The 24,737-nt window shown below is 39.8% G+C and overlaps 6 protein-coding genes across 6 annotated transcripts; 4 read left to right on the plus strand and 2 right to left on the minus strand.

Annotated features, from left to right (window-relative positions):
* The first annotated feature begins 205 nt into the window (after positions 1-205).
* On the plus strand, positions 206-2,200 carry LOC127260486 (aldehyde oxidase GLOX-like). The gene has a single exon (XM_051288217.1). The coding sequence runs from the start codon at positions 206-208 to the stop codon at positions 2,066-2,068; it is 1,863 nt and encodes a 620-aa protein (XP_051144174.1). The 3' UTR covers positions 2,069-2,200.
* Positions 2,201-2,262: 62 nt separating this feature from the next.
* Positions 2,263-7,163, minus strand: LOC127260622 (protein NRT1/ PTR FAMILY 4.6-like). Its single transcript, XM_051288453.1, has 5 exons — positions 6,817-7,163; positions 6,555-6,669; positions 5,905-6,122; positions 3,639-4,079; positions 2,263-3,508 (listed from the first exon to the last, which is right to left on the minus strand). The coding sequence occupies exons 1-5, from the start codon at positions 6,817-6,819 to the stop codon at positions 2,522-2,524; spliced, it is 1,764 nt and encodes a 587-aa protein (XP_051144410.1). The 5' UTR covers positions 6,820-7,163; the 3' UTR covers positions 2,263-2,521.
* A 4,919-nt stretch (positions 7,164-12,082) lies between these two features.
* On the plus strand, positions 12,083-13,632 carry LOC127260629 (homeobox-leucine zipper protein ATHB-54-like). Its single transcript, XM_051288463.1, has 3 exons — positions 12,083-12,454; positions 12,615-12,970; positions 13,051-13,632. Exons 1-3 carry the CDS (start codon positions 12,343-12,345, stop codon positions 13,444-13,446), a joined length of 864 nt encoding a protein of 287 aa, XP_051144420.1. The 5' UTR covers positions 12,083-12,342; the 3' UTR covers positions 13,447-13,632.
* Positions 13,633-15,803: 2,171 nt separating this feature from the next.
* LOC127260730 (uncharacterized) lies at positions 15,804-19,707 on the plus strand. Its single transcript, XM_051288627.1, has 4 exons — positions 15,804-16,674; positions 17,207-17,406; positions 18,870-18,944; positions 19,048-19,707. Exons 1-4 carry the CDS (start codon positions 15,996-15,998, stop codon positions 19,396-19,398), a joined length of 1,305 nt encoding a protein of 434 aa, XP_051144584.1. The 5' UTR covers positions 15,804-15,995; the 3' UTR covers positions 19,399-19,707.
* Positions 19,708-21,000: 1,293 nt separating this feature from the next.
* LOC127260734 (thioredoxin H2-like) lies at positions 21,001-21,977 on the plus strand. The gene is made up of 3 exons (XM_051288632.1): positions 21,001-21,249; positions 21,378-21,500; positions 21,614-21,977. Exons 1-3 carry the CDS (start codon positions 21,103-21,105, stop codon positions 21,743-21,745), a joined length of 402 nt encoding a protein of 133 aa, XP_051144589.1. The 5' UTR covers positions 21,001-21,102; the 3' UTR covers positions 21,746-21,977.
* Positions 21,978-22,357: 380 nt separating this feature from the next.
* Positions 22,358-24,168, minus strand: LOC127260731 (uncharacterized). Its single transcript, XM_051288629.1, has 3 exons — positions 23,483-24,168; positions 23,018-23,309; positions 22,358-22,632 (listed from the first exon to the last, which is right to left on the minus strand). Exons 1-3 carry the CDS (start codon positions 24,065-24,067, stop codon positions 22,598-22,600), a joined length of 912 nt encoding a protein of 303 aa, XP_051144586.1. The 5' UTR covers positions 24,068-24,168; the 3' UTR covers positions 22,358-22,597.
* Between the last annotated feature and the right edge of the window lie 569 nt (positions 24,169-24,737).

Consider the following 24,737-nt stretch of genomic DNA (forward strand, 5'->3'; position numbering starts at 1 on the left):
AGTCGTCATCGCAATCACAGTAAAGACGCTAATTTGGGCAAAATTCAGCTTCAGTTCTGAGAGTGAACGGTAACAACTAACCAACCTCCATAATAGTTTACCTGTTTCTTGATCAAAGAAAACCTGACTGAAATCTATCGATCTTCATTTAAACAGACTACAAACCATTGAAGTGAAGCAGTTAAGGTCCAAGAAACCCTCTTCAATGGCTTCCATGATTTGGTGTTCTCTCCTCTTTCTCATTGTTGTTCTCTCACTCGTCGGTCCCAGCTCGAGCCGGGCCTACAACCGCCACCGCCACTACCACCACCACCACCGCCGTCATCAGGAGTTCACCCTGCTGCCTCCGGGAACTTTCTCGTCCGCAGCCTCGCCGGCAAGGTTTGAGCCATTCGTCTCACCCTCGATTTTCGATTATGATGCGTTCCCGCCACACTACACCGCGGACGAGCACGCCACCGGTAGCATCTCCAGCGGCGGACAATGGATGCTCTTGCAGGATAGCATTGGCGTCTCCGCCATGCATATGCAACTGCTTTACAACAACAAAGTGGTAATCTTCGACCGTACGGATTTTGGGCCATCGAAGCTGACACTGCCCGCCGGGAAATGTAGATTCAATGACGATGCCCTTCCGGTCGATTGCACGGGTCATTCGCTTCTTTACGACGTCGTTTCCAACTCCTACCGCCCGCTCATGGTCCAAACCGACGTCTGGTGCTCGTCCGGATCCCTCGACCCCCAAGGAACCCTAATTCAAACCGGCGGGTATCACGCCGGCGACCGGAAAATCAGGCTTTTTTCGCCGTGCGATTTAGAAGAATGCGATTGGACTGAGCTCGATCAGAACTTAACCGTTCAGAGATGGTACGCCTCCGATCATGTTCTACCAGACGGACGCGTGATCATCGTCGGCGGGCGAAGGGCCTTTAGCTACGAATTTTTCCCCAAAACTGGCGCGTTCAACGACACCGTCTTCTACTTCCCGTTCCTGAGAGAAACCACCGATCCGATAGAAGAGAACAATCTCTACCCATTCTTGTACCTCTTGCCCGACGGCAATATCTTCATTTTCGCGAACCAAAGATCCGCGGTACTGGATTACAAGAACGACAGAATTCTCAGGGAATTCCCACCGATTCCGTGCGACAAAAGATCGTATCCGGCGACCGGATCGTCGGTGATGCTACCGCTGAAGCTCATCGCCGGCGTTGGATACGCCTTTCCGGAGGTGGAAGTGATGATCTGCGGCGGAGCCAAGGGCGGGGCTTACGTGAAGGCGCTAAGAGGGTTGTACGAACCAGCTTCTAGAAGTTGCGGGAGGATCCGGGTCACGGGCGCCAACCCGAGATGGGAGATGGAGGAGATGCCGATGGGTCGGGTGATGCCCGACATGCTACTCCTGCCGACGGGCGACGTCATCATCCTGAACGGAGCGGCGAGAGGGACCGCCGGCTGGGAATGCGCGGCCGACCCGGTGCTGAACCCGGTTTTGTATAGACCGGGGGAGAGGGAGCCGGGCGGGGGCGGGAGATTCAGTTTGCTCAACCCCAGCAGTATCGCCCGAATGTACCACTCCTCCGCCATCCTGCTGCCAGATGGCAGAGTGCTAGTGGGCGGGAGCAACCCCCACACAATGTACAACTTCACAGGCGTGGAGTACCCCACGGAGCTGAGCCTGGAAGCGTTCTCCCCGCCGTACCTGGCGTCGGATCTGGCAAATCTCCGGCCGTCGGTGCTGACGATGGAAGGTCCGGCGGGGGGGCATGAGGTGTCGTACGGGCAGCAATTCGCCATCACTTTCAGCTTGGGGCTACATATGCAGCCGCGTCCCTGGGGGGAGTTCACGGTGACGATGGCGGCTCCGTCGTTCACGACGCACTCATTCGCCATGAACCAGAGGCTTCTGGTGCTGTACGTTCTGGATCAGCATCAGCTCTCCACATTCGCCTACAAGGTCACGGTCTACGCGCCGCCCAACCCCAACATTGCGCCGCCGGGTTACTACATGCTCTTTGTTGTGCATCACGGCGTGCCCAGTCATGGTGTTTGGATCAGAATTAAATAAATAATAGTAACATCTGTAGCACTTGCATGTGCTCTCTCTATCTTGTCAATTTCCGTTTCCACATTTATGGTTGCTTCTTGTCTGCCTTAGAATTGTTCCGTGAAATTCAATAAAAAAAAAAAGAAAAAAAAATTCCCCGTTTCTTGGTGTTTATTTTAATAGTTAGTTATATATATAATTAATTCCACACCAGGTGACCATACGTATCTGATATCAGTATTAAGTCCATGAAGCGTGGCATAATAGAATAGTACAACACAAAAACTGACACCAGAAGTGCTAAATCCTGATCTCTGCTGTGCTGGATCCAGATCCAGAAATTAAGTGGTCATTGGGCGTATATATATACATACATGATACATTACAACAGCCCCGGCCTAATGCGTAGTTACCTCTCTGGATCCTGAAATTGGTGTAGTCCTAGCTCATTATATGGTTGGGTGGTGAGGTTACTTATTTGCTGCTGGAGTTGGATCCAGTTGATCTGTACTTGTACCTTGTAGCCCAGAAGAGATAGTGCAAGAAGTTCAATCCGCTCAACACACACATAAGCCAGTAGTATCTCTCCAGGTGGTAATGATTGAGGTTGCTGCCGGAGAGCCATGGTTTGTGAGTTGAGTAATGCCTCGTCACGCCGTTCACTATTGATACAATGATGGTGCTGAGGTAGTAGCCCAACGCCAGTGATGCCCACGACAGGGATGTGGCCAATGATCTCATGCTGAATGGTGCTTCTGTGAAGAAGAACTCTAGCAAACCGGCTAAGGTGAAAAGGTCCGCCGATCCAAGAAACAAGTACTGAAATGCGATCCAGAAGAATGTGATTGGCAGCGGCTTGTGGGAATCCAGCATCCCTGATTCTGTGGCTACTCGCTTACGCTTGATTTCAACCAATGCAGCCACTGCCATGGCCACAATGGAGAGGACCAGTCCAATTCCAATGCGTTGGAGGTGACTGATGCCCATCTCAGATTTTGTGACGCGGCGTGCAAATGGGATGATGACATGGTCGTAGAGTGGCGCAAGAACTATGATGAAGACAACTGGGAAGACAGGAAGGGAGGCCGGTGGTACTTTTAAGGATCCGAGCTTTGTGTTCATGGTGGCAGCCTGTTGGACTGAAAATGTCGAGAGCTGAGCCAGACAGCAGTTCAGCATTATGGTGCAGGCGAAGATGGGGAGGATTTTTAAGACAATCTTGACCTCTTCCAATTGCTGCACCGAACATTTCAGCATGTCCAATGCTGGCTTGTTCACCACTGCTCTGTTGAGAAATTTGAGACTTTCTGATGGAGATCCGACCGATGACTTCCCTGCCTGGTCATTTCCTTGTACAATTTCTCCATCGTCAAATGGCGTTGGAGGACTTGTTGCCATACTTGCAATGGCATTGCTTGAACTTCTTGGCATACAAGTGTTTAGTATGGCAGCAACCAGAACCTGTTCGGAGTAAACATGATGGGTATAAATTAAGCTAGAAATTTACAGTAGGTTACAAACTGTAGCATCTGCTGTTGTGTATATGCACTCAAGTAACATGAATTTCAATTAAACTGGTTGATTGACATACCTTACAAATTGTTGTCAATGGACTTCCAAGAGGAATCTTATTTCTGTAAAATTTCGAACCGGCTAAGAAGACTGGAATGGACAATAATATTGTCAACATGGAGATTCCGAATCCCCATTGCCACCCCTTGTTGTCTTCGATCCAGACCACAAGGGTCACAGCAATTAAGGCTCCACAGGATAGGGAAAACACAAAGTAATTGAAGAAGGTTGATCTTTGCTTCCTTCCCCGCGGTGTGTCCTCATCCAATTGTTCGGCTCCGTGTGGTGGTAAAGACCCCTTAATGCCTCCGACACCAAGTGCTGTTAGATACAGGCCTAGGAACAACATTGCAGCTTTTCCTCCATCAACCTGATGACAAGGAACCTCTGGACTGCCAGGGATGCATTTTGCTGGTTTCAGGGAGCTTGAGTGTGCTTGCACTGTGAGTAATACAAGTCCCTGTTCACATCAAAAGTTGCAACTGAATTAGGAGGATGAAAAACATTCAAGATTTTAGACTTAAACTAACTAAGTTGTCCTGCAGTCAAAATTTTACAGTAAGTGGTTAGTCGGTATTAGTAATAAAAGTTTTATAAGCTTCTTTGTCTTCTTGTGCTGCATAGCATAGGTGACTTGAAACAGTACAAACTAAATCATCTTAGAGCTACTTTCCCCTACACAGTTGAGAAGGCATTAAATTAGTCCGCGTCTCCACGGCAGAGTTATTTCACTTCAAGTTAGACGAGGTATTAACGACATATCCATAACTATTGTAGAGTGTTTATCAGCATGCATTAATGAAATGTCGAAATGATTCTTTAGGACTAGTTGGGCTACAAATTGGTGCCCACCATCTACACGTGGCTTTCCTTCAAACCTGGAAACTATTTCTAAATGGAAGCATGCGAATATCATGGAAAGATAAGCCCCATATAGCGTAACATGATATGTCAACGTACTGACGTAGCCTGGTGAATATGGAAAATGTCAATTGTCTCTATACGGGCTTAGTGCGGATTGCAAGTGGCTCATAAACAGAACAGCCGTACTAAAATGGCAACCACATACGTACCTGTTCTATGAAAACTGCACACCAGGACACTATACTATAGCATGAATTATTACCACATAAACAAAGTTTAGATAAATTTGTGCTAAAGATTTTAAAGAGCTACACGTGGTAACAATACCCTATTTTAAAACGTGAAGGTGAACTATCATATCACTCTCCGCAGCAATGTCTTAAATGCATATTTAATTGTTAATTAATTACCAGCAACGTCTTAAATGCCTATTAATTTGCACTTAATAATTAATTGATTACCATTTACCACCAGTGCATTATCATATTAGTCTGCGCAGCAATGTCTTAAATGCATATTTATTTGCACTCAATTGTTAATTAATTACCTGTGGCTTTCAGCTCCCTTGAAGCATATGTATCATTATGTTTAGATTACGTGGTGGAAAGGGAAAGCAATACATATTCTAGCAACTGGTGGAGCTAATCTATTGGTTGAAACATGAGGTCCCATAGCACATCAAAACAATTTTAGAGAACATAATTAATGATGGCAAACAACTATAGTATTTCAAAGGATAGAGAAAATGAAGTTTGCTTTTTGTCTTAGTGTGACTCAACTACACACACATATACACATATATACACACAAATATGGGTCCCTGAAAAAATCATAGTGCAATTTAGACACGATGCATGTGGTTAATTCTATGCACCTGCAGCATGGTTCCCTAAAAAATATGTGGGATTGACTGATCATTCATTCCTACTACTGATGGCACAATAAGAAATTGAAAAGTATAGGTTATGAAGGCGATGTTAAATGGGAATTCCCATAATGTTTGTAACAGAAGACCGAACTTTGCTGTTTTTGCTTACATTTATTAGAAGACAAAAAGATGAGATAATAGAAAAGGACAAAAGAAAGTTTATGGAACTAACAAACTCTGGTGTATCTTACTTTGCATCAGACCAACTTGGTAAAGATAAAATAACATGCAAGTGGGCGACTGGTATCAACAGAAATTTAGTATTGTATCTCCACCCAAGTGGGTGTTATTTTTTTCCCTATCCAGTTGCTTATCACAACATAAATGCGTAATTTAAGTACTCATGCAGTATATATTTAGTTTTAGAAAAAAGAAAAAAAAAATCTAAATGCTGACCTTCACAAAATTAGAGAATATGCATTCGTCAAAGACTTGATAAGGAAACGAAAATGAAATCGAGCAGAATTTTTTGAAAAAATAAAAGTTTGATTACCAGGAATTCGATCAGTGCACTGATGAGGTAGATGAGATAAGTGGTGAAGAAAGCATCGGATAGGAAGCCGCCCAGAAGAGCCAGCAGGAACGCCGTACCCATAAAGTTCGTCACAGAATTCGCCGCACCAGACGGCGAGAAATTCATGTAGTCCGTAAGGTACATCACCAAGTTGCTTGCATTTGCCAGATACGCCAGATTCTCCAACACCTCCACCACTGTTGTCATTCATAATTACAATTATCAGTAACTAAGAGTTGAATTTTCTCCGATCAATTCATACTTATGAACAAAAACAATCGTACACAAAAGTTTCAGAAGAAGAAGAAAGTTAATGAGAAGCGTAGATCGATTCCGAGGAGATGAAGCATTTTCTAGTGAGCTATTTGGTTCTCATTGATCTTTTCTTCGTTTACTTCAATCGCCCAAAGTTGAATGGAAAGTTGAGTACTAAATTAAAGTTACTTGTTGGTTGAGATCATGAGGGAATTACCACCACTTGAAGGTGCTCTTTTCACAGTATCTGTGTGCACCGCGTGTGTTGTGTGTCCGTGCGTGCGTGTGTGTGTGAGAGAGAGAGAAACAGAGAAACACACAGAGAGAAAGAGAGAGAAAGGAGTTGCAAACCAATGAAGAGATTGTTGATTTACCCAAAACAAAGGAAGCAGCGAGCATGCCGCCATGTCTGTCTCTCAGAGCAGGCTTTCCTCTCCAATCCACATACCCTTCCCACGTATTCCCGCTCTTCAACTGATTCTCCACTTCCTGCGCATCAAATCAAACAATCAATCATCCTCCGTAACAAACTCAGTCAAATCAAACAATACACACACACTCGTTGATCGCATAAAAAGAAAATTAGGGAAACAACTATTTAAGATCCTAACGAATCAAAAACCAAAGAATACTCACCATTCTATCTCCCCTTTCCTCTCTGCTGCTCAATAACCAATCAGATTACTTGTGGCTCAATTCCCCATCATAATATAGACACACGATACAATATCCCAGATCGATCAGGATTCAGGAATGGAGATTAGTCACAGGTACACTCTGTACGCGCCTGTACTCACACGCACACCCACAGTGCATATGTTGTAATTAAGGTGGATGGTGTTGAGGTGAGGAAGAATTCACAGAGAGGCAGATGCAGAGGCGCACTTTAAGAGGATGCTTTAGACTCCATCTTTAACAAGATTGCTTGCCTCCAATCTGCTTTTATAGCTGGAGCCTGCAGGGAGGCTAATGCTAATCCCACCCCGCACGGTAAACCCACCCTCCTCGCCTTTCTTTAACCGCTAGTATATTTAATAATAATAATAATCAACCAATAACAAATAAATATTAACAAGATTTCATTTAATTAAAATTTATTAATGCATGAATATGTATGTATAGTTAAGTCAAAATCAGAATTTAACACTTTAATCACACCCCCAGAGAGATCAAAAACACGTGACATCTTTTAAAAGTGATGTGATGTATTAAATTTAGTTATATTTCTTTTCTGATAGGCCCGATGGGCGATGCCAATGCACGCACTCTATTTTAGTAGATTGCTGCTTTGCTTTTCTGATAGAATCGGAGCCAATGCATAATGATTTACCATGTGTTTCTTTGCCTTTCATATTAATTCTCCTATTATAGAACAAAAAATTATTGAATTTGAATTTTTTTTCCTTACATATTTGTTGCTATTAGTATTAATTAATCATGTCTGGTTATTTTTTCTTGGAACAAACTCTTTTCACTCCCTTGCAGACATACTTATGTTTCTACTTTGGGAAAGCCTATGAATCTTGTAATTAACTTTCAGAGACTTTGGTACCAATAAAAGATGTACATCAAATATATATATATATATATATTCATAAAATATTAGACCAAATATCAACTTTTTATTATTTTCAAAATTTCAAAACTTTCGACTTTAATGTATATATACCAATGAAGCGCCACTTAGATATATATTGAGAAATGATTTTGTTTTTGTAATGAAAAAGTGGGAAATGAATAAAAGCATCAAATAGTGGCAAGAAAAGAGATTACGATATACCTGGGTGAGGTTTGACCTTATAACTAAATTTGAATATGCTCCCCAACCATTTGTGCCTTGTTGCGTTTTGTTCCATCACAAAAATATATTACTTTATTTATTTTTAAAAATAAAAAAGAAATAAAATTGGGGCCAGGTTCTATTTCATTAAAATTTTATCCTAAATTGATTAGTATAATATTAGTGTAAAATGTAAACATGGTGCAAGTGCAAGTGCAAGTGCAAGTGCTGTTTAGTTTTTATCCAAACAGAAATAAGATAAGGAATTGGTTCTTGAAATTAAATTCTCCCGTCACACGCGTAGGAAGAGGAGCCTTTAAATTAGGCAAGCATGCAAATTTGAAATTGACTGATGAGAGCTGCAGACTGCAGTGCAGGCTGAGAGATACTACTAGTGCTTTTAGTTATTTATTTAATTTGTATAATATATATATATAAATGGATCAGACAGACACGACTACCACGTACCTGTAAGTGATTGTTGTCCAAACATTACACTGCCCTGGAGATGCTTGCTACCTCTCGCGAATTAAATAAAATTTAAATTATATGTGTCTGAATTTAGGGTCTTGCCATGGTCAAAGGAATAGAAGAGCTTTAACTACCTATGCCACTTTGGTCTCAGTCAAAGCTAACTCACTCACTAATCTAATATAATATAATATAATATAATATAATCTAGTCTCTGCCTTGTTTTAATTTAATTTAATTTATTTTATTTTGGTTACAAATTAAAATGATGGAAAGCAAGTCAACTGATACCATATGTTTCACCAGGAATTCGTCTCTTCTCTTCTGGTAATAATTGGTAGTAGTGGGCGTTATCCTATTTACATATTTAGGTAAGTTATTAGTACCAATGTTGGTTTAAAGTTGAAATGAATTTGTAATATATTATATTCATTTAAAAAAAAAAAAAAAAAAAAAAAATTCTTATTGTGAAATTCTGAAAGGGCAGGGAGGCACATAATAACATAATCCTACACTAAATTGAATTGAGGGTGTTCGTGTTCATATGAGAGAGAGACAAAATTGCTGAATTCTGAACCAATGAATTTTGAAGCACATTGCGAATATGTATTATTGTTACGTGCCACGTTGCAACTGTGGAAGGTCAGCCGATGTAGTACCAATCACAAATTAATAGCTTCAAGGTAATCTCAACAACGCAAATTCATTGCACTGTTCGAATTTAATTTATTCTTGAAAATTATTTTTAACTTGGACACATTCTAAATACAAAGAATTTACTATTTTGATTATAAATTAGTATATTAAAGAAAAATTATATATTGAATAATATAAAAACATAAACAAACAAATCTTACCTCTAATTAACACCCACTCTAATTAAAAAATATTGAAACTCAAAAGATTTAATTAAATTTATCTCAAGCAGGATGCTACTGCTTGTATTTATTTATCTTTATTATTATCTCCAAAGACGTGATGCGAACAATTTTTCATTTTAATATTAATTAAAATTTGGTCCAGGTCCACATCAAACGGAATAATTAAAATCGATTTGACAGTAATATATGATCGATAGGCAGCCATAAATTTCAATAAGCCAATTCAATATTCCAAAAAAAAATTGGCAATGAATAAATTAGATTATGAAATTTCATTGAGAGTCAGAACCTGTCGGCCTCATGATTTTGATGATTTAAATAAATATAATGTTTTGTTAGAGAAAAATTAAGTAAACGGGGCATTTGATTTATAATTTTTTATTCTATTCGTTTACGGTGTCGTAAGCGTGTAACGTAATCTCATTCGATAATTAAGGATTTGTAGTTACTTCCTGACTAGGCCACCAATTAAATCCGCATGTTTGACGTGGAATTTCTATCACTTGATGATATATATATATATATATAATATTTTATTATTATATTTTGTAACTGTAATTTAATTAGTTGACTTTAGGCAATTATTTTGCAATTTTAAATAATAATTTGCAATAAATGCCGATATGTGAAAAGCGCTATGTATGAAACCGCAAAGTTTGAAATTTTGAGGGAGTCCGTGTTAAATATATATATGTGGTTGTCGATTATATTTATATCAGAATGACCTCGTGTTGCTGTCATGAAATCTGAATATTTTTGGTAATCTCACGCAACTTGGCTTATTATATCACTTATTAATATATATATATATATATATATATATTCTATGTTTAAATATTTATTTGGATTTTATTTATATATATATATATATATATTTAGGAAGAAAATAAGAAGAGGGGAATGGGGCTGCAATTGCATGTGTGATATTCCTCTCTCACTTTATTGAGTGAGAACGTGTAGAGCAATAAATGGAAATGATTGTGTAATGATGAAGCCATCATGACTCGTAGTAATTAATAATGATCATCATTTTAATAAATGGAATTAATTACTTGAGTAATTAAATGGAGTCAATCATAAGGGTAAGAAAAGGCCACTTAAACCACTATGTATGATTCTATATGCTCTGTTCCTTATCTTATTCCCATTTCCCAATTGTAAGAATCTCTCTCTCTCTCTCTCTCTCTCTCTCTCTGGATATATGTATGTATATATACATGTATGCATAGGTGACTGGAAACTTCTGTATTGGAGGAAGGGTAAAAAGGTATATAATGAAGAAGAAGAAAGGATGATTATGACAAAAAGGATGGATGTGTTTGTATGTACAGACAGAGAGAGAGAGAGAGAGAGAGAGAGAGAGAGAGATAAATGGAATCAAAGATTTGTACCTCAAATATATAATTAGAATATCAAAACTTTCCAGAAACCTCTATTTGGATCAACATGCCTTAGATATGTCATCATAACACCAACCTAACCTATGGGACAAATTATTCTTACATTAATTTACTAATTTGAGCATCTTGGACTAAATTGGATTTGTTGGGTTTTTTAGGGACGTGTTATTGTCGCCCCTAGTAATCTATTTAATTCATTTCATGGCTTTTCTTACACAATTTTAATAATTTGTGAGACATTATTTCATATCGAACAACTTAAAAGCTTACGTGACCAAATTAAGGCAGCTTAGTTAAATGATGATCTAATCACATCAATCAATCCATTGCTGAATGGATTATCCGATAGAACATTGTGTTTCTTAATAAAGTTGAACTACTCGACCGTCTTAGGTGGCGATTGAAGAGACGGAAGCTCAAGTGAATATGGTTCCTTTGACTAAAACAAAAATAAAAATTGTATGTCCTCGATTAATTGAAAACTATGAAATAGGCCAGATATTGTTGGAAAAGGACATGAAATGAAATGAAATGCTCATAACACGCCGTTTATACCGCGTTACATTATTAAAAACACACACAATATTTTATTAAAAATTTCCACTTTATTTAAATCACATCACATCACTTAGACAAGACAATACCGCCGGGTTGGTACCAGTATCTTATTTCTTTTATTTATTTAACATATAAATGCGTATGCGTATGCGCATTCGTTTCCTACTAATTGTTTCGAATTTGTTTTCTAAGGTCGATTAATTTAAGATTATCTATTGCGCCAACATTCACGGAAGTGTCCAACAAAAATCTATAGCATAGCATACCTAACAGATTTGTTCATAATATTTACTATCTGATGCTTCATTTTTGTAAAAAGGGTTTAATTTTTACATTTCTTATTTTGCTTCTTGTTTTTTAAAGGTAGTGGAGTGGTCATTATCTGTCAGATTAGACTAACACATTTGTTAGTGGCAAAACAATGGAAGTCCAACTCTCCGCGTTGAAACTTCCGGTCACTTCTAGAAACTCGGTTTACTACTCCTACTATTTTTATTTGGACCTAATTACTTATTTTGGCTGGAAGTTTAGTGGGCTAAAGCCCAAATTAATTGAAAATGTTAAGATGGCCCAAAAAAATATGGTCCCAAAAATAGCCCTACAGATGAGAAGGCAATAATATAGTGTGTGTGTGTGTGAGACGCGGCCGCTGGGATTCGGCTCTGGGGCACAGTTGTTTCAGCAACGGCGCAGGTTAAGCCGAAGATATTTTACCATTCTACTATGCGCCACATGTACGCATCACTGGCAGGGGGGCTGTGTTTGCTCGTGGAGAGCCAAGGGTAAATTAGTAATCCCGCCTCTATAAAGGACAGGCTGAGGCAGTTATCGTCCCCCGCCGTATCCTCATCCGCCATTGAAGGCTTTCTTCAAGCTGCCCAAACCCTCTACACAAAAACTCTCTCTCTCTCTCTCTCTCTCTCTCTCTCTCTCTCTCTCTCTCGTGGTGGTTAGACTTCTCTTGTCATCAACATTATGGTCAGCTGGGTTTTGTTCGATTCTTAGAATTTTAATTTGAGCTGGAAAGTTTCTTCCTTTCTGCTTGGAAAATTCGAATCAAGGTATAGAAGCCATGGAGGTTTGTGGGGTTTATGACGATTCTTACGTGGCGACGAATCTGCCTTGCTCTTCCCAAGTGCTTGATTCTCTCTGGGTTCCAACTGACAGCTCCCCGTCTTTTCAAGGTATCCCCAATTCCCCCCTTCGCCTTGGTAATTAATTGACTAGGTCTGAATGGCTAACGAATTAAGACCTAGGGTTCGTCAAATTGGGATTTTTTTTTTTTTTTTTTCTGTGTTCTTTCCATAATTACTGAGGAAATTCCACATTGTGGCCCTGTTTCAGGGTCGACATCCATGGTTAACTTTGAGGTGGAAAACAGCAATCCAGAAACGGCAGAGCTCGCCGCCGACGAATTCCAGCAGCCGCCGGAGAAGAAGAGGCGTTTGACGCCGAATCAGGTGAAGTTTCTAGAGAAGAGCTTTGAAAGTGACAGCAAGCTGGAGCCGGACAGGAAAGTCCAGCTGGCCAAAGAGCTCGGTCTGCAGCCTCGACAGGTTGCCATTTGGTTCCAAAATCGACGAGCTAGGTACAAGACGAAGCTCCTCGAGAAAGAGTATGGCTCCTTGAAAGCCAGTTATGATAAGCTCAGGGCAGATTACGACGCACTTTCCGCAGAGAATGAGAACCTCAAAAACGAGGTTTGTTTGCTTAAAAAAGATCGATTCCTGCAAGATTCGGACAACGCCTTCCACCTCTTTAATTAATTTATTTCCTTCAGGTCCAATTACTGACTCAGAAGCTGCTTGTTAAAAACAAGGGAGAAGTGCGATCATCGCCAGATCAGGACCGGGATCCGATTAGTCCACTGGATTTGCAGCCAATGAAGGAGGAGCAGCTGCTTCAGCTGTGTCCGGGCAGTGGACTACTGAAGCAGGAATTCGATGCGGCGAGCTCTTCCAAGAGCGATGTGTTTGATTCCGACATTCAACAGTTGGAGCCGACTTCGGATTCATCTCGAGTTGAGATGAATTCAGATTTCGATAATGAGGACGACGACAGCGGCTGCTGCTTCTTACAGCAGCCGATTAAACTTGAATTTGAGTGTCTGCAGCCGAATCCCTGCGGCTTGGGGTTCCCTGTTCAGGATCATGGCACATGGTTCTGGCAATACTGATCTTGCGATTAAAAAATAAAAAAAGATGTTAAAAGGGCGGGGTAATAATTTGTCGGATGTTTCTGTTGTTGTCCCTTTTTGTAATAAGTAAGATACAACGTGCATTATCAATATTGTTACATAATTAAGTAGTATTAATATCTGTTGTTTAATTGCTGCATTAGTAATATTATTCTTAATTATATAGGTGCGAAAGTATTGTGATTAATTTCCATGCAATATGATTAGTTGAAATAAAAGGGTTAAGTATTCAACAAATAATCAGCTAGTAAGCTTGAAGAAGGGACATGGAAATGGTGATGTGTAATTAATCTGTGCGGACTTCCGACAGGGCAATCCTGATGAGATCTTACAAGTGTTAATATAATATTCCAATGGCTGATTATTTTAATATCAATCGTTAAATCTATGATTACGACGACGGAAGAATCCCTTGAAATAAGTGATTAGCTAGCGTCGACTCCAAGGCTAGGCTAGGCTAGGCTCACGAGAAGAAAATTCCGCAAATGAACAAAATTAACCTGCCTACATAAATAAATAAATAATACCTTAATTTAATCAAGGGACACGGCAAACATAATGGAGACAGAGTACTGACTAGTCACGTCGACTGCAGTTCGTTGCTATAAATGCTGATGGATGGAATGGAAATATGGAATCTGCAGTGGCTATCCATCTATATCCATCCATCCATTCAAGCTCCTCGTTTAAGATTAATCAGGAATTAGGAAGCAGTTAAGTTACTAAAAATAACTTCTTTCATGCTTTCTTTCAGGTTCGGTTCTGCTCTGTTCTTAACAGTGCGTTGATATTTTTATTTTTTTAAAGAGGGGGGTGGGTTTTAAAATACTCCATTAAATAAAGAAAAATCTAGAGGAGCTAGGTAGGGCCTAGGGTATGGTGTGGAGGTCCGGATGTGTGCCGCGTGGAAAAATACGGACCACAGAGGCACACGTGTCCCGTCAAGACAAGTCATAGTCGGGCGGGTCAGACATGTCACGAATCCGCGGAAGAAGCGTACGCCACGCCTCCCGGGGCCCGATAGCGACTCTCTTTACAACGTGGCGGGCAGCGCACGGTGGGCTGCACCAACCGCCGGCCCCACGCCGCCTAATCGTCGCTTTCTCTTTTTCAATCTCAATCTCAAATTCACACTTGTCTTGGACTCGGTAATGAAGAAATAAATAAATAGATAAATATAGTACTACAGCCCATGCCATGCAATGCAATGCACAAAGAAAATAAATTTAAATAGTTGCTGCTGCTGGTTGTGGTTGTGTTTGCGCTGCTGTTCAGTTTCATATATATGGCCTGCGCTTTGCTTTGATTTGATTTGAGTACGAGCAGATCAGAAGCCACGTGCGATGCAGGTGAGGGTGTCAGAACAGTGCTTGTTTGCATTGCATTCGATGATTCTTATGATTACGGATATGAATGTGGGAGGATGAGGAAGGGGAATGCTGTCTTAATTGAAGCAGTAGTCAGCAGTAGTAATTAATTACTTAATTCCCTATCATTAGTCAGCCAGCGCTCCTCTGCTCTCTTCTCTTCTGTTATCCTCAACCTCAACCTCATGTATTGTATTGTATTGTATAGTAGTTTTAATCAGCAGCATCAATTGTTTCTCCATTTCAGCAATGGAGCTGATTATATTACATAGATAGATAGATAGATACACAGACAGACAAGCATAAGATTGTAATATTGTAAAAATGTAATGTTACGTTGTCAGCATAGAGAAAAAAAAAAAAGCAATGTTGTCAGCATAGAACGTGGGCTATGTAATCTAAACAGCACAGCACAGCACAGCACAGGGATGGGTCCTCGTTCGTGCAAAAAGGCTCCCGGGATCCCAACACCCGACCCGACCCGACCCGGCATCAGTATCAGTATGAGCATGAGCATCCTATCCTAATTCCTATATTTATACCCCTTTGGCTCCATCATTCCTCTAAACTAACCAAAACATCACCTACACTACAAACCGCAACTTGTCAATGAATCCCGCTACTACATCTACATCTACATCTGTGTATACATATAATTATATTTATTTTGAATGTCCTTCATTTCTATATTGGGCCAAATCCAGGATCGATCCAACCCACCTCTCACAAATAAACGGGCCCAATTTTTAATTCCGCAACCATCATGGAGTGTATTAGTTATTACTCATCCCATCTCATTTATTTTCAACTTCTTATTAGGCCCAATTATCATTCCTTCCCCCCCCTCTCTCTCTCTCTCTCTCTCTACGTTTATCCTCACTTTTTGTTGCTTAATCAGTTAACTAACTGGGTCAAGAATTAAAATTAAAATCATTTTATTTATATTTATTATTAATTCAAAAAAAGCCACCGCTCAACTGGGAATTTATTTTTGCGTAACTTGAGTCACTCTCTCTCTCTATCTGTAACCCAAACCGCCGCTTCAGTTCTTCCCCGAAACCCTCGACTCGTGCAATCCTTCTCTGCCTTCCGCCGTTGACGGCGGCCCAAAACCTAATTTCCCCCGCGATTTTCCTCCCGGTTCTCGTAACTACGGCTGCGATGGCATCTTCTTCGAGTGAAACCACCAGCGACGGGCCTGTCCTCAATGTAATCAACAAACGCCTACGAGCGTTGCGAAAGAAGCTTAACCGGATAACGCAAATGGAGGAGTCCTTGGCTCAGGGGAAAACACTGAACAAGGAACAGGAGGAAACCTTCCGTTCCAAAGCCGTGGTCCTTGCCGGCATCGACGAGCTGGAAAAACTCCGCGAGCCGATCTTGCAAGCCGTGGGTCAAGAAATTGAACTGGCTTTGGAGAAGACGCAGCAAAGTCCCGTTGCTGTGGCTTCGGAAATCCAGAACGGGGAGGCAGCGGCGGAAACAGAAACCAAGGGGGGAGACGATTGCGATTCTGTTGTTTCCGATCTGCTAACTTTGCTGTATTTCGGTGGTGTTTTCGATGTCTCAACTCTGATGAGGGCGCACGACAACATGTTGACGAGGACGCATGAGCGGAATTGTTGCTTGACTTATGATTACGTGACTGATGATGATACTGCAGGGGAACCGTTGAAGGAGAGGGATTTGGATTTGATTGCCATGCTTGGAAGTATGTTGGTTTCGAGGCCAATTAATTCCAGCTTGTCTCATAAGAATGCTCTGCAAAAATGCGTGGAGCATGCTAAACTATGGCTGGCTAACGCAGAGCACCCCGTTGAGTCCAATTCAAACTTAACCTGTATGAACACTTTGTCCATTGCTCTATAGTACTGCAATTTTCCTTGGTTATATCTTTACATTATATGAATATCTTGTTTTTTATTAAATTCACACGATTGGCTGTGAATGGCGGGCAATTTTATTCACTTTAGTTTAATGCCCTTATTGAGGGGTTGCTTATTTGAAGTCCTTGGCTCTTGGATCGAAGAAGAATTACTAATTGGCATTGCTATAATGTTAAATAGTTTAAAGAAAACTACCCTCTGCTTAACAAATGAACTGTCAAATGTCAAATGTTGGCTTATATTTGAAAAGTTATTTGACATTCATGTGACAAAATGAATCGTTATAGTTCTTTTAGAGGATTGTTCATGTTTGTTTGTTCTCTCTCTCTCTCTTAGATAATAAATTATGGATGTTAGTAGGACATTTTGTATGGATTCTAAATCTATGGTTGTGACTTGTGAGTTTTCAAACATTTCCTTAAATTTATTTGAGTAATGGTACCATGGGGGTGAGCAAGGTTTCTTATTTAATTTAGTGGTTTGTAGATGCTGACTTGAGGGAGAAGCTGAACAAAATTATGGCTTCAGAGTACTTCACAACTGCACCTGAAATAAAAGCTCCTGTTGAAGTGGCAGCTGCTGCTGGCAATTTTACTTCTTTTCATGTCCCGATGCATGGTTCTGTGATCCCAGCGATCAATGAAGGTGCATCGGTAGAAGGATCAGCTGAGGGCTATCAAAATGAGGTAAATTTTATTTTTTTATGCACCACCTCCCCCTATCATTGTTAAGATTGGTGGGTGGAGTCTTATTATGAATTGAATTTGTTAACCTTCTTTGAATGCTAAACTTGGCGGACATGATGATGCAGGTTTGTTGATAGCGATTACATTTTATGCTCATATAATCCTTTGCTTGTGGTCCTTAAATACCATGAAATCCATTTGAGAGAAATAGTTTATTAACTGCATTTTGAAGTGGCTGAAACTAATTGTATGTGTTTTCTGAAAGAAAATATGTGTTTGATGTAATGTATTTATTTGTTACTCCCTCCGTCCCACATAGTAGATACGGTATTTTAGGAGATGTGTAATTAGTAGATAATTAAGAATGTATTAGTGAAAATAATTATCCTATAATATAAATAATTATAAATTAAGATTAAGATAACTAATTAGTTTAATTAAAATTTTTAAAAAATAAAATTAAAAACTTTAAAATGAGATTAAAGTGTATAATCATTTTCCAAAAAAGGAAACCCACATGGTATGTGGGACGGATAGAAACGGCAACGTGGACATAGTATGTGTGACGGAGAGAGTATTATTTTGATGACGTGGTAATCCTTAGTCGCTAATCCCATGACTTCCGGTCGTGGTTCTAATCCTCACACCACTAGGCCACCCCATGTGAGGTGATGTCATAAGTGATAACTGTTGGACATGATGTTTTGAAATAGGAAAGTTTGTTTTGTATGTACTATTTGAATAGATATATAGGTGTTGAATTTGATGTTTTTGGAGGTGAAGATAGGCTATTTATTTCAACGTTGCATAGTGACAAAAAAGGTTTGCAAGACACAATCAAGCAACCCTAGGCCTTTGAGATATAATGAGCTCCAACTTATTGATAGTGAATTAGTGACAATCGCAACACAGAATTTCTTCCATATATTAAAAGATGCTGGAGTCAGCTAAACCCTTGCTTGTATAAATCCGATCAAGTGTGATGCCTTTATCCGTCTATAAGAAGAGAGCCCCCTTTCTTCTTATTTGATAGACAATTTGTACACACCCCAGTCTAATGTCATTTTGCTGATATGGTTTTTGGGAGGATTACTTCATCATCTCTCAAGCTGTGGAGTAGGAAAGAACTTGCATGTGTCCTTTTCATCTCAATCTCTTGAATTTTCTTTCAAAGGAAAAATTCATGTTGTAAAAATCACATAAAGCTGTTTGGCATACTGCTATGGCATATGAAGGAAGCATAACCAGTTGAAGGGTTCTATGCTCTGATGAGACTCAGATTTGATAACCTGGTGAATTATTTTGGCAACGAGCATATGGAACCATGGTAATAACATGCAACTTGGAAGCATGAGATTCATGCTTGACATGCACTTTCTGGCCTATGGACTTATAATTACTCCTTTTGCAACTTCCTATTCCTTGTAGCATTCTATAATTAAACTTCATGACTCATGTCACAGGAAGCACAGTCACCTAGTTCCCACAGCAACGAAGTATATGATGATGAGTCTGGCCAAATTGAAGAACTTCATCAGGTACCTAACTGCTTTATTAATTTGGGAAAGAACCTTCCTTAGTCCCCTTGCTTAAAAGATATATCTTTGACACTTGAATTATATGCTTACTCTGTGGCATCAGGGGTGTAAAGAAATAGAAAATCCCTCAGAAATTCAGGCTTTGGAAACTCCTGATACACAGGCTGATCAAAACACGAGGGATATGGACTTGAAGGAGCAACATACTCATTGGAAACCATATCAAAACTACCGAGGCGGCCGTGGTGGTGGACGCAGAGGATACAGCAATGGCCGTGGAGGGAGAGGCGGCAGAGGAGGTTACCAAAATGGGCGCAACCAGTATTATGATCAACCTGGAGGATATCACCCAAGAAACAATTATTACCGAGGCCGGGGTGGCAGGGGTATGGGCGGAGGCTACAATCAGTATTTCCCTTCGGGTCATAATGACCATGTGCAAGCAGCTTCGTGATCTGATCTCTTGATTTTGGGTTCTTTCGGGGCTTTGTACTTGGGTTGGGGGGGTTTGTGGAAGTTATCTATCTATCATGGACTGTATGGTAGTCTTGTCTTGTGGAACATTGTGGCTCCATGAAGAATGGTTTGGAAGTAGAATATTATACATCCGGAAGATATGGCATATTTTGAGCTGTTGTGCTCATGACTGCTGAGTGTTTTGTTTCAACAGGAATGGATGCTGCCGTGCTGTTTCTGCCTCCATCGTCAAGTAAAGTATACTGCGATCCATTTTTATTGGAAATGCCACAAGTAACTTGATTTGTGCTGGTGTCATTGGATAGGAATATATATATATATATATATATATTATTCCCCATTGGGATTTGGGAAGAATGTCAAAAAGCATGAAATAATCACTCAGCATCTACCTCTACCTAATAAGGCTTTCCAACTTTGGTATTGAAGTCGCTAATAAAGTTTGAAATTTTAGGGGCATCGGGTTCCTGTTTTGTTTTGTTTTGATTGGAGGATAGGATAGAAGGGCTGATAAAAAGATATATGTATGCAAAATATAATTTTGATTTTAGCATATAATCGTATATATTAAACAAAGAAACGAACGAACAATGACAAAAACAGAGAGGGGACAGACGCGCTTCCGACTTACGAAAGCATCAGATTCAGATTCAGATTCAGCTTCAGCTTACTCACACCCAAGCTCATACTCGCTCCATTTTTCTTTCTCCTCACTCACTCTATTATGTAAATGTAATTCTTTCTTTCTGCATAAACATGTAAAGCTAAGTAAAAAATTATGGAGCACTCAATTTTATTGCCCCTTTTCCCTTTTCACCATACGTCTCATAAATAAAAAAAACAAACACACACTCGGATAGGGCAAGACAGGACAATTCCAAGCGTAATCCGCCTAAAAATCCTGACTGAACTACTTTCAGGTTTCAATACACATTAGGTAAGCTAGCTCACTCTATTTCTACCTAAATTATTCTTTTAAGATAACAAACCTCGTACAGTGCAGTGCTGTCAATGCAAACTTTTAGTTGCTCTTGTATTCCACAGCACATATTCTCCCCATTTTGAATTGCGGCTACAGAATTCCCATTACGACGGCTCACACGTAAAGACAGGCAAAGTTATCCGCTCTGGATTGAGCCCGTCCGAATTTGTTTTTGGATATCCTTCAAAATGTCTCGTACTAGTGGAGTTCACTTTAAACTTATATAAGGTATTGAATTTTCTTAACAGCTTTCGATGTGGGACTTGGATTTGCACTCCAACAAACCATATAGATAGTCTCAAAGCACATCCTATGTTTTTTGTGATTTGAAATCATTTCACATCTACATGTATTCTTTACGAATATATGTCGCGTGTTAAAATCAATAATATATTATTCTGTATCGTTAATTCATATGTTATAAAAGTTTATTTAACATTGTATAAAGTGAAGGTACCGCATTTCTAGAAAACATGATAATCAATAGATAATATTATTTGTAGGTCTCACCTAATGCCTATAGATCTTCATTTATGCAAAGAACCAGTTCACAAATCCATTGCCAGCATTCAAAAGAACATATTCCCAGAAATCAGTATAAAAGGCCATTGAGAGGTTAAGCATTTTTCCTACACAAATTATAAACCACATAACCAGCCTTTAATTTAATTGTTGAAGAAACTACATAGATATAGATACATGGGAGCCAATGGTTCTACTCTTTACGATCCCTCACCAGCCAGACCGCGTAATGTAATGCAAAAAGCCACTGGTCGGGTCACCGCATTCCACTCCTCGCTAAAGTGGAAAGCCTATTTTGAGGCCTCAAAACAGACTTCAAAACTTGTTAGTTTCTGTGCTGCATGAATGCATGCATATGTTTTGCCACTACTATTTTCATCCTGATTTTGTGTGCCATACTATCGATCTGATGTTATTCGCTTCTAATAATCTTTCACCCCTTTTGTTTAAAGATTGTAATCAACTTTACGGCGTCGTGGTGTGGGCCCTGCAAGTACATGTATCCTGCACTTGATGAATTTGCAGAGGTGTACAAGGATGTGGACTTCATCAAGATTGATGTTGATGAATTTGAAGTATGAAGCTTCTCTCTTTTGTGTTCTTTTCTGCCTAAAACTCCCATCATGATTATTATTTAGTTTTATCGGCGAATTGCCAGCAATGAATGAATTTGTGTATGGTGAAACAGGATGTGGCGCAGGAGTTTCAAGTGCAGGCGCTGCCGAGTTTCGTCCTGATAAAGAAAGGGAAGAAAGTAAATCATGTTGTGGGAGCCAAGAAGGAAGAGCTCAGGAAGAAGATTGAGAATCACAGGTCTTGAAAAGGCCAATTGAATGACAGGAATTGAGCAGAGAGAGTATTGTCATTGTGGAGAAGATCCATCATCAATAAATGACATAATGAATCTATTATTGGACTTTGATGTAAAATAGATGATGATAAATCACTAAATAAAGTAGACAGACAGACAGACAGTAGTATTGCTGTTGTATGATCTGAAATTTATCTTTCTCAACCAAGAATTATGATGTAAACCTTGTTACATATTCTAACAGACTTAGCATCTAATTAGAGACTTCACTTTCATCCCTCTTTTCTTGATGTGTGTTTGTGTGCTTTGACAACCTTCACCTTTTCCGGACAATGACCTTCCCAAGGATATGGTTTTTTATGAAGAATCACTACAACAAATCTGATCAGCAAATCCTCACTTTGACCAACTTCTTTTGATATCGAATATTGGCATCCCTAAAAATAATAATAGTAATAAATCATGTTGATATTAGCTATTATTAATGGGCCTTCTTATTGGAATATAAAACTGGAGGTCCATTTGAACTGAAGTAAAATTTAAAAAATTAGAGGAGGACCTTCAGTACTTCTTGATGGGATCTTTGATAGTGAAAAAAATGTGTGTGGTGTTGAGCTGCAATGAAACAAAACTGTAATGGTTCATAGAATATTCTCATTACACCGTTTATGCAATGCAATGCATGCAGGTGTAGAATTACCAAAACTCACTACAGTCTGTCTACACATATTATAAAGAAGCTGTGAAGTGAGATTTCAGTTTGTAATTGTTGGCTGGTGGTACCTCCCTTCAATCCAATTTAGATGACACTGCATGCTCATGCATAGCTTAGTATAGTATAGTCCCCATCAAACAACTTTTCTACGATGATGGCTCTGTTTTCTTTGAATCCTGATCTGCATAAACAACCAAATTATGTCAAGAAGAAGATTACATAGGTTGTGTGAAGTACACAATAGAAGCAATGTAGAAAGGGTTTATGATAAGTAAAAAATCTTCCTTCAAGGTTGCAGGGGGTTGCATAAACTACTGTGTAAGTGAAACAGGGTTCTCCAAGGACATAAGGTTAATTAATCCAAATACAGCACCACATCTATGCTTTGTTCTTATTTACTTGACCAATGCAAACAATGCTATTCCACAGAGTTACAGTTGAAAAATTCTTGAAACTACTTCGTATCAAAATAGCAAATATAGAACCGATAATGAGAGTTTAAATAGTCGATAGTAAAGACATGTCAGTAAATATGAACAATAATACATACAGATATAATCAATCACCTTTTGGAGATGGTGGAACCACAATAACATGCATTGTTGCATTGTTGGGAGGAAGTTGCAGACGAAGAGGATACAGCTTCCCATTCAATGGGCTTCGTGTGCATACAGTGATTCCCTCAGCACCTAATTCCTCCTCCAGCCTCCATGTTAACTCATTCACTTCACTACCCTTAAATGAAATGCATAGCTCCTCAAATGCCTCATCTACTTCTCCAGATTCATCGGCAATGCGGTAATAAATTAATCTCCCATCATTCCCCTTGGGCGGCGAACTAAATAAAGAGTCATTGGACTGCATAAAACCCCTCAATCAGCATCAGAAACTAAAGTAAAATCACTACAGCAGCAACCAAACTCTACTTTCTCCATATTCTTCTTATACCATTAATGAATGCTTTGAATATTCACTCATATACCTATAGCGTGCAATGAAACTAAACTAAAATCGTTGGGCTAAGTAAATACCTCTTGTCTAGAAAAAGTAGCAGATTTCAATGATTGGCTCTTGAAAGGAGAATCCGACTCCGATGCAAAAGAATCCCGGCCTTCTCTGATCGCCGGCGGCGTGGCCGGTTCTCCGATCGGCGACTGTGTCGCTTGGATTTCGACCACATGAACCTTCCAACAAATCCAATCCTGGGTGGCTGTTCGGTGCGGAACGTCATGTGTAACGGAATTCCGCCACGGCGGCAACCCACCATTGGCTCTCAAATAATTACCATACCTTGTTTTAAGCTTGATGGCACCATCGTTGTCGCGAATCGGCTCCCACAGGGTGGAGCTATCGAGCCGCGCCGGCAGCGTCTGCAGAACTTTGTGTCCAGTCATGCCGAGGAAGAGTGGTTGGTTGGATGCCGTCAGGTACTTGCCGTAGCAGCTCTTGAGGCGGATTAACTTGTCGGAGTTTTCATCGAATTCGACCGTCCATTTGGCCGATTTGGAGGATCCGCTGCGGTCTTGTGTAACGGATTCCTCGTCTTCGTCGGCGAGTAAGAACTTGTCGTGGACGTTCTTCAGGCGGACGCTTCTTGCCTGTCGGAACAAATCCATCGCTGTTGTTCTGGCGATTGAAATCAAAGGACTCTGCCGAAATTGAGATCCCAGGAAAAGGAATTGCTGAAATCAGTTGACTTTGACTAATTATGGTAGGGGCATGGTAATGGTACGATAAGGAAATATCTCGATCAATTCGGACTGAATGAGAACAAACACGGACATGTGACACATCCCACCTACATACATACATACATATGTATAACTGTTATCACGACTTCTTGAAGGCACAGGGAAGAACGACAGGCGGACCCTCAAAGGTCAGAGGAATGTTGACCTTTGCTCTACACGAGTAAAAATGAAAACCAGTTTGACCACCTCTGATTGGATAGCAGAGATAGTGGTGCTGACACGTAGACTATGCCATATATTTCCGGTTAATGTATATAAATACTACAGGAAAGATATTTCCATAAGTTAATTGAATTATTTATTGTCATCAGCATAGAATCCAATCTGCACTTGCACTTGTAACTGTAAAATCTTTGATGCCTCTTGCCTTGTTGGTCTCACTTTCACCAAATTTACACCGTATTCAAAGTATGAACATAGTAAAAATATTTTATTTACTTATATATTCAACTTTAGTAGTATTATTCATAAACAAAAATTACTGTAGCTAAAATGGTAAAATAAATATGTGCACATATAACTATAATAGCTTCGT

Source organism: Andrographis paniculata, unplaced genomic scaffold (genome assembly GCF_009805555.1).
Source record: "Andrographis paniculata isolate CXL003 unplaced genomic scaffold, ASM980555v1 Contig62END, whole genome shotgun sequence".
NCBI lineage: Eukaryota > Viridiplantae > Streptophyta > Magnoliopsida > Lamiales > Acanthaceae > Andrographis > Andrographis paniculata.

Coding starts and splice junctions, on each gene's coding strand:
- LOC127260486 (XM_051288217.1), top strand. CDS start 206: ATGGCTTCCATGATTTGGTGTTCTCTCCTCTTTCTCATTGTTGTTCTC.
- LOC127260622 (XM_051288453.1), bottom strand. Junction 6,123..6,554: donor CGCTGCTTCCTTTGTTTTGG/GTAAATCAACAA, acceptor GAATGACAACAG/TGGTGGAGGTGTTGGAGAAT. Junction 4,080..5,904: donor GTGCACTGATCGAATTCCTG/GTAATCAAACTT, acceptor TGATGTGAACAG/GGACTTGTATTACTCACAGT.
- LOC127260629 (XM_051288463.1), top strand. CDS start 12,343: ATGGAGGTTTGTGGGGTTTATGACGATTCTTACGTGGCGACGAATCTG. Junction 12,455..12,614: donor CAGCTCCCCGTCTTTTCAAG/GTATCCCCAATT, acceptor GCCCTGTTTCAG/GGTCGACATCCATGGTTAAC. Junction 12,971..13,050: donor ATGAGAACCTCAAAAACGAG/GTTTGTTTGCTT, acceptor TATTTCCTTCAG/GTCCAATTACTGACTCAGAA.
- LOC127260730 (XM_051288627.1), top strand. CDS start 15,996: ATGGCATCTTCTTCGAGTGAAACCACCAGCGACGGGCCTGTCCTCAAT. Junction 16,675..17,206: donor GTCCAATTCAAACTTAACCT/GTATGAACACTT, acceptor AGTGGTTTGTAG/ATGCTGACTTGAGGGAGAAG. Junction 18,945..19,047: donor AAATTGAAGAACTTCATCAG/GTACCTAACTGC, acceptor CTGTGGCATCAG/GGGTGTAAAGAAATAGAAAA.
- LOC127260734 (XM_051288632.1), top strand. CDS start 21,103: ATGGGAGCCAATGGTTCTACTCTTTACGATCCCTCACCAGCCAGACCG. Junction 21,250..21,377: donor CAAAACAGACTTCAAAACTT/GTTAGTTTCTGT, acceptor TTTTGTTTAAAG/ATTGTAATCAACTTTACGGC. Junction 21,501..21,613: donor TTGATGTTGATGAATTTGAA/GTATGAAGCTTC, acceptor ATGGTGAAACAG/GATGTGGCGCAGGAGTTTCA.
- LOC127260731 (XM_051288629.1), bottom strand. CDS start 24,067: ATGGATTTGTTCCGACAGGCAAGAAGCGTCCGCCTGAAGAACGTCCAC. Junction 23,310..23,482: donor CTACTTTTTCTAGACAAGAG/GTATTTACTTAG, acceptor GGTTTTATGCAG/TCCAATGACTCTTTATTTAG. Junction 22,633..23,017: donor GGTTCCACCATCTCCAAAAG/GTGATTGATTAT, acceptor TTGTTTATGCAG/ATCAGGATTCAAAGAAAACA.